General features: G+C 44.1%; 1 protein-coding gene across 2 annotated transcripts in view; it reads left to right on the top strand.

Moving 5' to 3' along the window:
- MDGA2 (MAM domain containing glycosylphosphatidylinositol anchor 2) overlaps window positions 1-13,792 on the top strand; it is a 798,087-nt gene that overhangs the window by 492,907 nt on the left and 291,388 nt on the right. For both annotated transcript variants that reach the window (XM_075331178.1, XM_075331177.1), the window contains exon 5: window positions 7,477-7,609. In XM_075331178.1, coding sequence (XP_075187293.1) covers window positions 7,477-7,609 — 133 coding nt within the window. The remainder of the gene's footprint in view (window positions 1-7,476; window positions 7,610-13,792) is intronic.

Raw genomic sequence — 13,792 nt, 5'->3', positions numbered from 1 at the left:
ACAGGTACCTGAGATTGATTTCAGTGATGCAAAGAACCCTGAGACACAAAACCAGCAATGAGTTTCATTATTAATCGCCAGGACACTGAAATCCAAATTGCATAATAATTTGGAACATGGTGTACAGTATTCTGGAATGCTGTATATAGGGGCTCACTGGTGGTGGCTGCAGGTCATAAGGGAAAAACCTGGGGACAGGTTCACTTTAAAGAATCGGACATTGATTTATGGAGTGGAATCCTCCACTAGGTGGCACTACTGAGCCAACACATTTGTTTGGAGAACTTACCGTATTTTTCGCTTTATAAGACGCACCGGATTATAAGATGCACCCCAAATTTAGACATAAAAAAAAGGTAAAAAAATAAAAATGGGGTTTGTCTTATACTCCGGTGTTGTCTTACCTGAGTGGGGCAGCAGTGGTGGTGAAGCGGGGTCACGGGAGGCAGAGGTTGTGCTGGCAGCTGCGGTGGGTCAGTGGAGGCGGTGACCATGGTGGCAGGTGCGGCAGGGTCCGTGGTGGCAGGTGCGGCAGGGTCCGTGGTGGCAGGTGCGGCGGGGTCCGTGGTGGCAGGTGCGGCGGCGTCCATGGTGGCAGCAGCAGCGGCAGCGTCCGTGGTGGTGGCGGCGGTGGGTGAGTGGTGCAGCAGGCCAGTGTGGTGAGTGTCCCAGTGTCCGCGGTCCCGGTTCAAATGATGGCGCCTGGAGCAGCGCATGTGCAGATGGAGCTCTCATCCAAGATCCAAGAACTCCATCTGCGCACGCGTCCGCTCCCGGCGCCATCATTTGAAACTGAGACCGCGGACACACTATAACACAGAGTAACCTGCTGTACAGCCGCCCGCATGCACAGAGTAGCAGCCAGGAGGCTGCCCGCCCACCCGCACAGAGAGGCAGCCGGCACCGACAGGCACCCAGCTGCCACCCGCACAGAGGCACAGGCACCCGACTGCTGCCCGCACGCAGCCACAAGTACCCAGCTGCCACCTGCACGCAAGCACAGATACCCAGCCGCTTGCACGCAGACACAGGCACCCGGCCGCCCGATCGCTGCACAGACAGGCCCTCCAGGTAAAGCTATATTCGGATTTTAAGACGCACCCCTCAGTTTCCTCCCAAATTTTTGGGAGGAAAAGTGCGTCTTATAAACCGAAAAATACGGTATTTGCATTGTAGACTAACAAAAATCAAAGAAAATTTTTGAACTGCATGAACTTTTTTTATTAATGCAGTAATGAATTGCGCTATGTAAATGAGCACAGAACATGTCAGTCACCGGCAGCCAGCGCGCTTTTGTCAGTGACTTTCTTCAAATTGCTTAATACACAGCATTTTATATCAAAGTCACACTCTGTAAAATATGCAATGAATACATTCATGCGAATGACATTTTAATGCGCACAGAAACATTCGCCTATTACATAACCAGTTGTTGTTGTTGTGGTTGCCGTTTACTTTCAGTCGATCTTTTGTGGCTGCTCCACAATGTATGCGTCAGGAGTCAAACTGAGATCTTCTAGACCACAAAAGCCTCTGTGTAATGTATACAATGAGAAATTACTTTTACTGTTAGTTATGAATAAACTTTTGAATATCATTTTATTTCGACTTATGACAAATAGGAAAAACGTGGCTGCTTTCTTTCAGGAAGAGCGACACATCTGTCCACGGACACTCAGTTTGACTAAGCTGCCATACCAACTTCACTATCTGTCACTTCCTTCTCTTCTAAACTTCATATTGAAAGTGATGTTTTATCTACCAAGTTCATGCTCCTTTAGAAGCTGCTTTGAACTGCTGCCGTGCATGGTATTGTTGCTCAGTTTGACTAAACTGCAATACCACATAAAACTTCTGGACAAGTCGATCTCTGTTTCTAAAAAGTAGCAATGATTTTTAATCTGGGACAACCCCTTTAACTACTTCAATAATTGGCTTTTTGAATATATTATAGAGTAACTAAAATGTTTAGTGACTAGCCTTTGCAAATTTATAAACCTTCATTACCTCATATTGCTTTCTTCACCTCTAAACTCCATGTTGAAAGTGATGATTTATCTACCAAGTTCATGCTCCTTTAGAAACTGCTTTGAACTGCTGCTGTTCATGGTATTGTTGCGCAGTTTGACTAAGTTGCAATACTACATAAGAAAAAACCATGGCTGCTTTCTTTCAGGAAGAGCGACACATCTGTCCACAGACACTCAGTTTGACTAAGCTGCCATACCAACTTCACTATCTGTCACTTTCTTCTCTTCTAAACTTCATATTGAAAGTGATGTTTTATCTACCAAGTTCATGCTCCTTTAGGAGCTACTTTGAACTGCTGCCGTGCATGGTATTGTTGCTTAGTTTGACTAAGCTGCAATACAACATAAAATATCTGGACAAGTCGGTCTCTGTTTTTAAAAAGTAGCAACGATTTTTAATCTGGGACAACCCCTTTCACTACCTCAATCATTGGCTGAATATATTATAGAGTAACTAAAAAGTTTAATGACGAGCCTTTGTAAAGTTAAAAACCTTCCTTACTTCATATTGCTTTCTTCTCTTCTAAACTCCATGTTGAAAGTGATGTTTTATCTACCAAGTTCTTTCTTTAGAAGCTGCTTTGAACTGCTGCCGAAAAGAGAATCTATATTCACACACTGTTTACAAACAATCTCCCTTTGTCAGCTTCTCTACTTTCCACCTCCAAGTTGAGACAGAGAAGTGTTTGTACATAGTGTTTGAGCATGTTTTTTTGCTAGAACAGCAGGTCAAAGAAGAATGTAAAATAGCATGAACTGGACAGCACTTTCAGCATTATATCAAACATTTTCATTGGATTACCAAAATTATAATGATTTTAATGCTATAGCCACCCCATGAGAGCATATTATTAATGAAAAAAAGAGAAAAAGGGAGTTTTGGCTCCATAACTACAAAAACAAGTACAAATATTCAAAAGGTGACATAAATACATTAAAAAACATCAACCTAAAGTGTCACAGTTAAATGCTCCCAATCCAAGCAGTCTCAGTAACTAGTAAGGGGTCCATAGGGATAAAGAACCTCTAATACCGTTAAATTATTATTATTTATTATAGTGCCATTTATTCCATGGCGCTTTACAAGTGAAAGAGGGTATACGTACAGCAATCATTAACAGTACATAACAGACTGGTATAGGAGGTGAGAGGACCCTGCCCGCGAGGGCTCACAGTCTACAGGGAATGGGTGATGGTACAATAGGTGAGGACAGAGCTGGTTGCGCAGTGGTGTACTGGACTGAGGGCTATTGTAGGTTGTAGGCTTGTTGGAAGAGATGGGTCTTGAAATGAACAATAATCAAATATACCCCAATAAGAGAAGGGTTAAAGAGCACTAAATAGCTCACAGCTTACCCATAAGGATAGTGCCCCAGCACACAGACCACCAAATCCCCAACAATCTCCCTTTGTCAACTTCCCTACTTTCCTCCCCCATGCTGAGACAGATAAGTGTTTGTACATAATGTTTGAGCATGGATTTTTGCTAGAGCAGCAGGTCAAAGCAACATCTAAAGGAACATGAAGTAAGCAGATAAAACAGCACTTTTAGCATTATGTTTTGGAAAGAAGGAATCAAAATAAGGAAATCAAGTATATTTCAAGGATTCATAAACTTGCAATGCCTGGAAGATGCTATATATATTATCTATACAACAATGCTGGGAGATTGGGACACTTACAGTGGTCACATATTTCTGACATGGTCGAAGGACAGGAGTCCTGTAAATCGATTCTCCCATCTCTATTTAATATTATATTTGTGAAATAATCCATAAACTCTAGTGACAAATATTATTCCAAAGTCAAATTGGGGTGTCCTATTGTATGCACCCATAGGCCATAGGGAACTCTTCCTTTTTGTAGCGCAGGGACGCTGACTTACTCACCACCTTGGCTGGGTCTCGTTCTCCTGCGACCTTTCACATGCCCGCCTGCCTTTCTGCCCTCCCAGGCTCTGTACATACCGCACAGGGTTCCCCTAAGTGCACCTAAGATGTATGCGCGTACACCAACCCTTTTCTTTATGGGCTGGCGCGCTATATCCAGCATGGCTGAGAGGCACTATGTATTTAACCCTAGAACGCGCAACCATAGAAATCTACCATAGAAAACAAGTAACCTAGCAGGCCTGCGGGGCCCCAGGTATGTGTTCTAGGGTTAAGGCACCCTCCCATTAGGGAAGGTGCCTGCACAACATTCCCAGTTAGTCAGTGTCTTGTCTAGCTAGTTTCAGGTTCTGTTAACCGTGTTAGTCACCTGTACCTGAGTCTGCCTTCCCATGCCTGTCTGTCCCTGACGTGCCCACCATTCCTGTCCATACCCGTCTGTCCAGCCTGCTTGGGGGTCAGCTGTCACAGTCCCGGTCACTGCCCTGGGAGTGGTACCTGGTGTCCACCTCGTGGTAGGCGCTTAAGTAAGACCCTCCCACTAAAGGGTAAGCCCAGGTCCACCCTGTGGTCCAATGGGTCCACTAAACCGGCTCTCTGCCCCTACACCGTCCGCATATTTCGATCTTCCTGATATCTGGCTACAAACATTTTTTTAGAAAAAAAAACTTACAAACCTTCCAGACGTCAATATCTAAGAAAAGTGCTTTTGTAGGATCCTGAACGGGAGCGTTTGCCGGAGACAGGTTGCCAGCCGCCTGCTCGGTTATCTCAGATGACAAGTGACAAGAGCTAAAAAATAACCGTATTCTCTTTCATCTCGCAGGGCATTTTTAGGGAAAAAAAAAAAGGAGAAAAAAAGGAAAAAAAAAAACCCCAAACCAGTAAATGTTTCATAAATGAGTTGATGAGGCAATGACTGACGGGATAATTGGAGACGTCTTCAGGAGAAAATGGGAGAGACGTAGACTTCAGCACAAGATGAATTATCTTTACGACATTGGAACCAATGTAAATAGTGTGTTAAGCTGTAAAGCAGAGAAATTAAAGGGGTAGTCCACTTCTGATCATCTATTTCTTAGTCCTCTAGGACTAGCTGGGAATTAGTCTGTGTATTGGAATTTAAACTGGGCCCCCTAAGACCCCGTCAAAATCAATGCAACGCAACTGGTTGATGGGGCTCCCAGTTAAAGGGAATGTGTCTTCAGAAAATGACCAATTGTTTAGGTTAGGTTTTTGTATTATGTATATTTTTTACAGATTGTTTTTATTTTTTTTTCCCCACATAACTTTTCACTCTGAGCTCGGTGGTGATTTTAGACATACAATGACAATGACACCTCTATAAACGGATCCACCATTCACAATAGGTGATATCACAGCTTACCTCCTGCTCCTTCTGTACAATGACTGGTAACACCTCTATATACAGGAGATAACACAGGATCCACTATTCACATTAGGTGAGGTAACAGCTTACCTCCTCCTCCTGTACAATGACTGATCTCATCTCCATATACAGGAGATAACACAGGATCCACCATTCACAATAGGTGATGTCACAGCTCACCTCCTCCTTCTATACAATGACTGATAACACCTCTATATACAGTAGATAACACAGGATTCCACCATTCACAATAGGTGATGTCACAGCTCACCTCCTCCTTCTATACAATGACTGATAATACCTTTATGTACAGTAGGTAACACAGGATCCACCCCTCACAAGAGGTGAGGTCACAGCCCACTTCATCCCCTTCCTGTACAATAACTAATATACCTTCTATATACAGTAGAGAACACAAGATCCATCATTCTTATTAAGGGATGTCACAGCTCACTTCCTCCTTCTCCTGTCCAATAGCTGATCTCATCAGTAGATAAAACAGGATTCATCATTCACAATAGATGTCACAGATCACCTCCTCTTCCTGTACAATAACTGATATCACCTCTATACACAGTAGAGAACACAAGATCCACCAGTCACAATAGGTGATGTCACAGCTCACCTTCTCCTCCTGTACAATAACTGATCGCTCACCTCCTCCTCCTACTGTACAATAACTGATATCACGACTATACACAGTAGATAACATAGGATCCACCATTCTCAATAGGTGCTGTCACAGCTCACCTCCTCCAACAACTGTATAATAACTGATATCACCTCTATACAGAGTCGAGAACACAGAATCCACCATTCACAATATGTGTTATCATTTTCCTGTATGACAGGTAATACATCTATACACAGCTGGTAACACAGAATCCACCAATAACAATAGGCAATGTCACAGCTCATATCCTCCTCTTCCCATTGCAATAAAATTTGCACATGCTCATTAGATGCTTCAACACATATTACACAGTCAAACGTTTTGTCATTGCTGCTAATGTAAGTGTGAATTTCCTAAAACTTCAGGAATTTTGTCTAAAAATACAATAGAGACCATCCATTGAGCGCCATAATAAATCTGACTTCAATAAGATCTTGAGCATCCACTGGTTGTCATGGCCATCTCTCTGTATTTTGAGACTAGTGACAGGATCAGGACTGGAGTCCTGGATTAAACATGTTTTCTTTCTTTTGTTGTGGCAAGGGTTAATGTCAGTTTTCCTTGCCAGCAGCTTCTGACACCTAGTCAGGTGTTTTCACTTTGGTACCACTCCCAGTCCCTTTATATACTCTCTGCTCCCAGTAGAGCGTGCCGGTTATTTTCTGATTTCATTAGGATGCTTGGCCTGGAGGTGGAAGGAGCTGCTGGAGCCCTTGCTGTTGGTTGCAGTGTAGGCTGCAGCCTACTTGTTGGAGTTAGTTTGTTGTTTTGTCCTCCCCCCGTCTTACCTTCCCTTGATGTTTTATTTTAGTTCAGTGGTTGGACTAGTGATCCTTACCTTCCCACTCACTAGCCAGTGCTTACTGCAGGATCTCTCAGGGCTTCAGGTTTCTGCTCGACGACAGGTGAGAAACCTGTATAGGGACTGGCTAGGAGTGCAGGATACAGCGGCAGGTAAATGGAGGAGGTGTCCATCTATTTTCCCTCTCACTAGCATCAGGGCCCACCATTATTAATGTGTCCCCGGTGTACCCCTTGTTTGTCTTGGTAAAACCCCTGTCTGTTGTGTGTTTTACCTCACGTTCCCTAAGTCTGAGCCATGACACTAGTGCAAATAGACATTTACCCTTTTGGCTTCCATACATGAAAACAAAGATTCTCTCTGTTGAGGAAGGGTTCATAACATCTCTAATTAATTATATCCTAATGACTAATACTTAATGACATGGTTATTACATAACAAGTACTGATAGTTGGACCTGTAGAAATTGAATCCATAGTGTTACTCAGTTCTTTCTTTGCACAGTGAATGTGGAAGGTCTACAGAGGTCTTCTTCACAGGTCTACTGTAGGTCCATTTATGATGAATCGCGGTGCATCCGGGTCGGCACACACAGTGTACAGAATTCCTTCATTCAATTTCCCAGTGTAGATTTCAGCAGAAGAACAAAATGTGAAGTTTCAAGGTTTCATGTTCCTTAATCTTTGTTCCAGGGTGAAACGAAAATTCTGAAGCTGAAAAATCTTAGACCTCAGGATTATGCCAATTACAGCTGCATCGCCTCGGTGCGAAATGTCTGCAACATTCCAGACAAGATGGTTTCCTTCAAGCTTTCCAACAGAACTGGTAAGACATGACTGACCCAGTGTTCTCTTCATGCTAATATTTTATCATTAGTACGGAACATTTTTTTCCAATCAGTTTTGACTTCTTCCAGGTTATTGAAGGGTTGTGTCGGGTGGGGCGGTCACTGGAGATGTCTAATTGGCTGTCATCTGTCTTCTCCGTACACTCCTTGCTTGAAATAAAAGCCCCTCAAATGTTATCAAGATGTTTAACAGAAAAGAAGTAACACACACCAAAAATAAAAATTCTAAAATATTTACATTCAAGGGAACTTCTCAACAGGTTCACTGGTTCTAAACTTCTGCCACCAAGTTGGTTGCCTCTAATGAAGTGTCTGCATTTCTCCACCCTCGGCCATCATACCTGATAGGGCAGGACAAATCAAGTATTGTCATTTGTGACTGGTCCATCATTGCCATCTGTGACAACTGCATAATTAAGAGTTAACTCTTAATGATGTGTATGTGATCCCATGTGTCATCCTGTGACGTCTGTGCCAGATCCCGATTCCCTCTGTTACTGCTCCAGCGCCGTGTCTTTATTGGGGCGATGTGACAACGTTAATAATTTTTTTTACTTGTGCCAAGTCTGTCCAATGTAGCCATTTTGAATTTTTGGATTAACTGGCCCTTTCATGAAGTAGTGATCAAGACCAGACCAAAATTACCCTCACAGCTCATTGATTTAGTGGCACCAATTATCCCACGATAAGGGACTGATTGTCATGATTCTGGTTAGCTGTGCTATGTTATCCTGCAGAACCTATGCTGGGTCTCATATTTTCCTCTGGTTCCCGGACTAGTCCTGTGTAATGTGGGAGGGGTCTGTCCGTTGGAGCCTCATTCCAGGTGATTAACACTGTGTTATCTGGGAGCTGTTTCACCCAGAACGCCACCATATAGTTCCTGTTTAGCAGTGTACATCTCTGGTTCTCGTAAGTGACTGACCTGATCTTGCCTCGCTACCTAGTTCCTCGTACCTCATCCCATCTCCTCCCCTTTTTTGAACTGACTCCCTGTCTCCCTGACCTTTGGCTGTTTACTGATCCCGCCTCCTCTTGCTACCGTGTACCCAACTTGTCCTCTTGGCTTCCCGACCTCGGCTCATCCCCTGACTCTGGCTCCGCTCTCTTCCTGATTCTTGACATGACTTTTTCGTTTACAGACCCTCGGCTTCCACTTAGACTCCGACTTGTCTTTCTCCCTCTATCACTGACGTTACCTCCCGGCTTCTGAATCCTGACTTGTTCGACTATCCCTCACTACTGTGTCTAGTGACACCTAGTCTACACCCCCTGCAGATATCCTCCACTAGTGTGTCTGGTGACACCTAGTGGTGCAGTGTCTCATTACACCTGGGTGTTTGGCATCCCACTGAAGCTGTAAAGCACCACCTGCAGCAAAGGTGCTACCGAAGCAGAAACAGAGGTGACAGGTTCCAGCACAGATGTTGCACATCACCATTGAGCTGTCTTATACTATTTCTGTTGCGCTAAACCCCGCGCATGCGCATTTCATACCTATGATCCCTCTCAACACTGATTTGTAAAGGACATATCCGAGTTACAAAGCAATTTAAATCAAACATGGCTATAGGGGAATAAAAGACATAAATTGGTCTTGAGAGGCCAAACAACCTTTTGGAAAGAGTTTAGAAACCTGATAAGTGCCCATTAAAAACCTTCATTGATCCAATAACCAAGCAAGTACTGGATACAAAGCACTTTTTGATAGAGTCCATGGAATATAGAGTCCCATCCCTTTTTCTTCTGGGTGGCATGAATGTATGTGTAGGGAATTGATCCAAGGAACCTGAAAAGGGTAAAGATTTTGAGGCAAATACCAAGGCCTTCTATCCTACTTGGAAAAACCCAGAGCCGTAGTACTGGGCCAATTTTGATATTTGGTACGGGTTCTCTCTTGTCTATGTAGGCCACAATATCTGGCGGTAAGGTAACTTACTACAGCGAAAAACCTCTGCCACTGCGCTGATAGGAAATGTGGAACTTTAGTGGGGTTGTCCACCCTTCAGGATCATTTATTTTACCTAAGCTCATGTATTTGGGGATACAAAAAAAATGTTTTAACAATCGGGTTCTATGAAACATTTTGAACATTTTGTACCGATTGCATTGTGTAGTCTCCTTGTTGCATTATCTATTGCCAGCTACAGAATGAGTCGCTAAGAGTCCGTCACTGAGCTTATTGTATCAGTACAGCTTATAACTTGTATTTGTCTTTCTGAGCTCTTGTCACGCTAGATACGGGGAAGTACCAAGCGAGCGGCGAACAGTAAGGGAAGGGGGAGATGGTGACCCCTGACCAAACCTACATCTGGTCCCTGTGGTCCCTCACCACTCTAGATAGGTTCCGCACCTATGCGCGGAGCCGGATACTGGACTCTAGGTATCCCTAGTGCTGGACCCTAAGTAGGGAATGGATGAGATGAGCTGTTCGTCAACCCCACTAAACAGTAAAGGCCACTTTACACACTGCGATATCGGTACCGATATCGCTAGCGTGGGTACCCGCCCCCAGCAAATCGCTGCCCGTGTCACACAACATTGCCCGGACCAGTCACACGGACTTACCTGCCCTGCAACGTCGCTGTGACCGGCGAACCGCCTCCTTTCTAAGGGGGCGGTTCGTTCAGCGTCACAGCGACGTCACAGCAGCGTCACTGAACCGCTGCCCAATAGAAGCGGAGGGGCGGAGATTAGCGGGACGAACATCCCGCCCACCTCCTTCCTTCCGCATTGTGGCCAGGAGGCAGGTAAGGAGAGCTTCCTCGTTTCTGCGGTGTCACACGGAGCGATGTGTGCTGCCGCAGGAACGAGGAACAACTTCGTTACTGCTGCAGTAACGATATTTGAGAATGGACCCCCATGTCACCAATGAGCGATTTTGCACGTTTTTGCAACGATGCAAAATTGCTCATAGGTGTCACCCGCAACTGCATCACTAAAGCGACCGGATGTGCGTCACAAATTCCGTGACCCCAACAAGAGCGCTTGAGCGATGTCGTAGCGTGTAAAGCCCGCTTAAGGGAAGATGCAAGGAAGACACACAGGGGGAAAAGCATGAACTACTTATCCACAGATAACAGAAGCAGGAGTTCAGCAACAAAACTACAAATGAGAGCAAGCCACCTGCTTGCAACCAGAGCAGACTGAACTGAATAATATCACCAGCACCAGTCCAGGGAAGATAGGAGTATTTAACACCAATAGAATACTGATCAGCAGCTGGGAGGAAGTTGAGCTCCTGCTAAGGCTAGAATAAACTGAAAATATCACCAGCACCAGTCCAAGGAAGGGGTATTTAAGCACCAAGATAATGCTGATGATCAGCAGCTCTTGCTGGGTCCAAAAGAGGTAGAGATGATCCAGCAGGAAAGCTACCTATACCAATGAATACTGACAGCAGGAACAATGGAAAGTCAGGGAGCATTCTGTGAAGCAAAACTCTGTGACCTTCTATTGCCAGAAATCATATGACTGTCTGTCATCCATGACACACCCGTGACAGCTCTTCTGTCGATTTATGACCCCATCAAAGTTAAGCGTATAGGGAAACAAAGAACCTGTAAAAGCCAAACAGTGCAAAATCTTTAATACAACCCAATTGCAAAAATCTTTATATGCCCTAAATCTAAGCATATAAATTAAAAAAAAAAATAGTTTACGACCTTCTCTTTGAGGGTTAGCATGTAAAGCCAAAAGTAAGATCATAGAAGAAGGATTGTTATCTACAATAATATAGGACTTTGTTCTCTGCGCGGTTGCGGGTGTCATTTCTAAATGCTAAAAATTAATATTGTTTTTAAATCAAGTTATATTTAGCTGGATCCATCTGGAATTAATTGTTGTAAGAACATATTCATTTGGGCTGACACTTTGATTAAAACACTGCATAATTATTAATTAGATATAATCCATTAGATGTAAAAAAATGGTTATGTTGTGTATCTCTTGTACAAGAGCAAAACCAATGGGTGTCATTACTCCTCCCAACCTCTTGGGGTGCAAGAGAGCACCACACATTATTACTCAAGGAAGGTTTATCTGACTCCTGATTGACGGCGCCAAGGTCTCAGGATCCATGTTTTCCTGATGAATGGAACTTAGAGGTTGGTCATGTACCAATCCTTTGGATATTGGATAGACTTTGAAAATTGAATTTCTTCTTAGGAGATACTTTCATACTTCTTTTACTCTGTCATCCTGATTTTTTTTTATTTAGGTAATTAAACATTAAGGTTATAACCATTAGATCCTCACCTAAGGCGGCATCCTCGGCAAAATGATGATTTTTAACAAGTATGGCGATAATCCATGAACCAATCATATACTGTGTCAGGAAGCATGAGCAACATCCGGCATGGTAAATCCCAAAGTAGTAATACGCTGACAAGCAAAAGGGTAACAATGTTTGCACTGTTGACTTTCAGGCTCCATATTTCACCATCCACTACAGCTTTGAGCATGAGATGACCTTCATTTTATAGACAATCATCTTGGCTATTGTAGTGCTCCCAGCCAGTGAGCAGGATTAGTGGACCTACTGGACCACTGGGGGGACTCGGGCTTACCCTTTAGTGAAAGGGGCTTAACTAGGCGTCCACTGGGAGGCAGATGCCAGGTACTACTCCCAGGGCAGTGACCACTGCTGTGGCAGCTGAACTCCACGACAGGAGACAGACCCGGGTATAAACACGGATGCAGACAGGTGCAGGCGGAATGGCTGGAGCAGAAAGTGAGGCAGGTGCGGACAGATAAGCTGGGCATGGCAGGGACAGATAGATATTGGAAAGCAGACTCAGGTACAGGTGACTGACACAGGAGTAATGGGACCTCACAACTGGCTAGACAGACAGGACACTGACTAACTGGTAACGTTGCACAGGCACCTCCCCTAATGGGAGGGCGCCTTAAATACACAGTGCCTCTCAGCCATTGGCTGAGAGGCATTTCTGGGAAATGGGCTACTGGCCCCTTAAGAAGAGAGCAGGTGTGCGCGCGCGTGTTTTAAATGCACTCCCGGGAACCCTGTGCGGCATGTACAGGGCTCGGGAGGGGAAGGAGGCAGCAGAGCACATGGAAGGCCGCATGGCAGCAGGGGAGAAAGGGACTCAGCTGGTCAATGAGTAAGTTGGCGTCCCTGCAGAGACACTGGTGTTGCTATCTCATGCATAAATATGACTTGCAGCTATTTAGCATATGATTAGTTATGCATATTCTTGTCATGTCACTGCATTGTTACTGTTTTGCTCCTAAAATCTAAATTTTAATTTGTACTATTTTTTTTAGTATTTTGTAAATCCACCTTTGACTTTCCAAATGGCCTGAATCCTTCTGGGCTCTCAATCAGATTCATGCATGTTTCAGCCGAAATCTGATCTCAGGCCTCTTCTACACGTTCGCAGTGTTGGTGTATACTGGTGGGCTCTCTTGGGGATGTATACAGCTTTTTCTTCAACTCTACCCACAAGTGTTGGATTAGGTAGGGTTCTGGAGACTGTGGGACCTCTACTTTATTGTCACTGAACCATTTGTTGGCCAATCGTAACATATGCTTCGTGTCGTTGTCCTGCTGGAACACTATGTTTCCACCAACATTAACAATGCTCTAACACGACAAGAATCTGCATAACTAATCATATGCTAAATAGCTAGGAGCCACATTTATGTATGAGATAGCCGAGATGATTGTCTATAGAATGAAGGAAGTATGCATTCTAAGCTGTAGTAAATCGTGACTCTCTAGGAGTCAATAAAAAAATACAAATTTATCAAATTTAGGGAATTTAAACCAAATACAGGTACTTTAGTTCTGTTTTTAAAGTGATCCTGTCCGGTGCAATATGCACCCAGAACCATGAGCAGTTCTGGGTACATATTGCTAATCCCTGCCTAACCGTCCCTGTATCTAGTGGCATTGATAAAGAGATCTTTAGAAAATGTATTTCTAAAGATTCTTTATAATATGCTAATGAAGCCAGGGACTAGTCACAAGGGTGTTATTTCCCTTGGCTAGTAGGCCCCCTTAGCATCTAAATATCCCCCCAGGAACGTGCTTTCATGCTAATGAATGAGCAGTGTCGGAGGCATGGTTGGGCCTACCTCTCAGCTGCCACTGCTGGTTTTCAGCTCAGTGCGCATAATCAGAACGTCCCCGGGCACCA

The sequence above is a fragment of the Anomaloglossus baeobatrachus genome, chromosome 12, assembly GCF_048569485.1.
Source record: "Anomaloglossus baeobatrachus isolate aAnoBae1 chromosome 12, aAnoBae1.hap1, whole genome shotgun sequence".
In the NCBI taxonomy this organism is placed as follows: domain Eukaryota; kingdom Metazoa; phylum Chordata; class Amphibia; order Anura; family Aromobatidae; genus Anomaloglossus; species Anomaloglossus baeobatrachus.
Note: the sequence above shows the minus strand (reverse complement) of the source record. Positions and strands in the feature narration are given on the sequence as shown.